At 47.2% G+C, this 2,027-nt stretch overlaps 1 protein-coding gene across 1 annotated transcript; it reads left to right on the top strand.

The window, feature by feature from the left end:
• Window positions 1-338: 338 nt before the first annotated feature.
• LOC148119302 (olfactory receptor 2G3-like) lies at window positions 339-1,292 on the top strand. The gene has a single exon (XM_087897863.1). It carries the CDS (start codon window positions 339-341, stop codon window positions 1,290-1,292), a length of 954 nt encoding a protein of 317 aa, XP_087753989.1.
• The last annotated feature ends 735 nt before the right edge of the window (window positions 1,293-2,027 follow it).

Below are 2,027 nucleotides of genomic sequence, written 5' to 3' on the forward strand. Positions count from 1 at the left end.
CTATTTCTCCCACTCTTATTCCTTAGCTGTTAGTAGTTCTTTGTGTACCTCTGTGCTTTTAAGTTCTCATTCTCAGCAAACTCTTTATTCTTTGACTTTCCACTGAAACGTGAAGCGCTCTCTCTCTCTCTCTCTCTCTCTCTCTCTCTCTCTCTCTCTCTCTCTCTCTCTCTCTCTCTCTCTCTCTCTCTCTCTCCTACCTGTCTCCTATATAGAACATATCCTATCTTCCACCTTTAGGATCCATGTCCCTCTAGAGGATTTCTGATCCCTTTCCATTTCCGTCTTATCTAACATGCACTTCTGTACTTGTCACCTTCCTTTGTCTGAGTAGAGTGATGACAGTTAACGAGAGCTCAGGTAGCGATTTCATCCTGGTGGGCTTCTCTGACCAGCCACAACTTGAAAAGATCCTCTTTGTGGTGGTGCTAATCTCCTACCTCCTGACACTGGTAGGCAACACAGCGATCATCCTTGTCTCCTGTTTGGATTCCGTGCTCCAAACACCCATGTACTACTTCCTTACCAACCTCTCTTTTGTTGATATCTGCTTTTCCACCAGCATTGTTCCTCAGCTGCTGTGGAACCTCCATGGTCCAGCCAAGACAATTACTCCCACAGGTTGTGCTATTCAACTCTATGTGTCTCTGGCTCTGGGGTCCACCGAGTGTGTCCTCCTCGCAGTTATGGCGTTTGATCGCTATGCTGCTGTTTGCCGGCCACTCCATTATGCCACGGTTATGCACCCACGGCTCTGCCAGTCTCTTGCAGGAATAGCATGGCTGAGTGGAGTGGGCAACACGCTGATTCAGGGCACCATCACTCTCCGCCTGCCTCGCTGTGGGAACCACAGGATTTATCATTTCATCTGTGAAGTTCCTGCCATGATCAAGTTGGCCTGTGTAGACATTCATGCCAATGAAGTACAGCTGTTCATGGCTTCCTTGGTGCTACTTCTCCTACCCCTGGCACTCATCTTGGTATCATATGGGTACATTGCCCAAGTACTGATGAGGTTAAAGTCAGCTCTAACCTGGGGTAAAGCTCTTGGAACCTGTGGATCGCACCTGCTGGTAGTAGTGCTATTTTATGGCACAATCACTGCTGTCTATATCCATCCTAATAGCTCGTATGCACATAGTCAGGGGAAATTCATCACCCTTTTGTACACCGTGGTCATTCCTACTCTAAACCCCCTCATTTACACTTTAAGAAACAAAGATGTGAAGGGGGCTTTGAAAAGGCTAGTGAGAAAAGATAACAGCCACAGAGAGAAAATTCTTGCAAAGTAGAGATATGGATCTGCTTTCAGTGATATGGAGGTGCTTATCCAGAGGCATTACCCAGAGTCACCCTGACACAGATTATCCAAAATCAAACTCACAGGCCTCTCTGGAGAGCTACCAGCAATAAAACTGCTCCCCTACTTATTATACCCAGAGATTGCCTATGTTGATAATCACATTATCTAATAAAATGAAAACAGTTGCTGTTGTCAAGACTCCTGCAATCAATTTCCTCTCTTTTTTTAAAATTTTTTATTTTTTATTAAAAATTTCCACCTCCTCCAATCCCCCTCCCCCCCCTTTCCAGTCCAAAGAGCAGTCAGGGTTCCCTGCCCTGTGGGAAGTCCAAGATCTTCCCCTCCTCGATCCAGGTCTAGGAAGGTGAGCTTCCAAAACAGACTAGGCTCCCACAAAACCAGTCCATGCAGTGGAATCAAAACCCAGTGCCATTGTCCTTGGCTTCTCAGCCCTGACGTCTCAGTGGGTGGACGCACCCATTGCGTCGTGACTCCCTTGCTCATGTTCTCCCTCCTTCTGCTCCTCATTTGGACCTTGAGAGCTCAATCCAGTGCTCCAATGTGGGTCTCTGTCTCTATCTTCATCCATTGCCAGGTGAAGGTTCTATGGTGATATGCAAGATATTCATCAGTGTGTCTATGGGATAGGGCCAGTTCAGGCGCCCTCTCCTCAGTAGCCCAAGGAACAAGCTGGGGACATCTCCTTGAACACCTGGGAACCCCT

This window comes from Myodes glareolus, chromosome 18, assembly GCF_982192425.1.
Source record: "Myodes glareolus chromosome 18, mMyoGla1.1, whole genome shotgun sequence".
Classification (NCBI taxonomy): Eukaryota; Metazoa; Chordata; class Mammalia; order Rodentia; family Cricetidae; genus Myodes; species Myodes glareolus.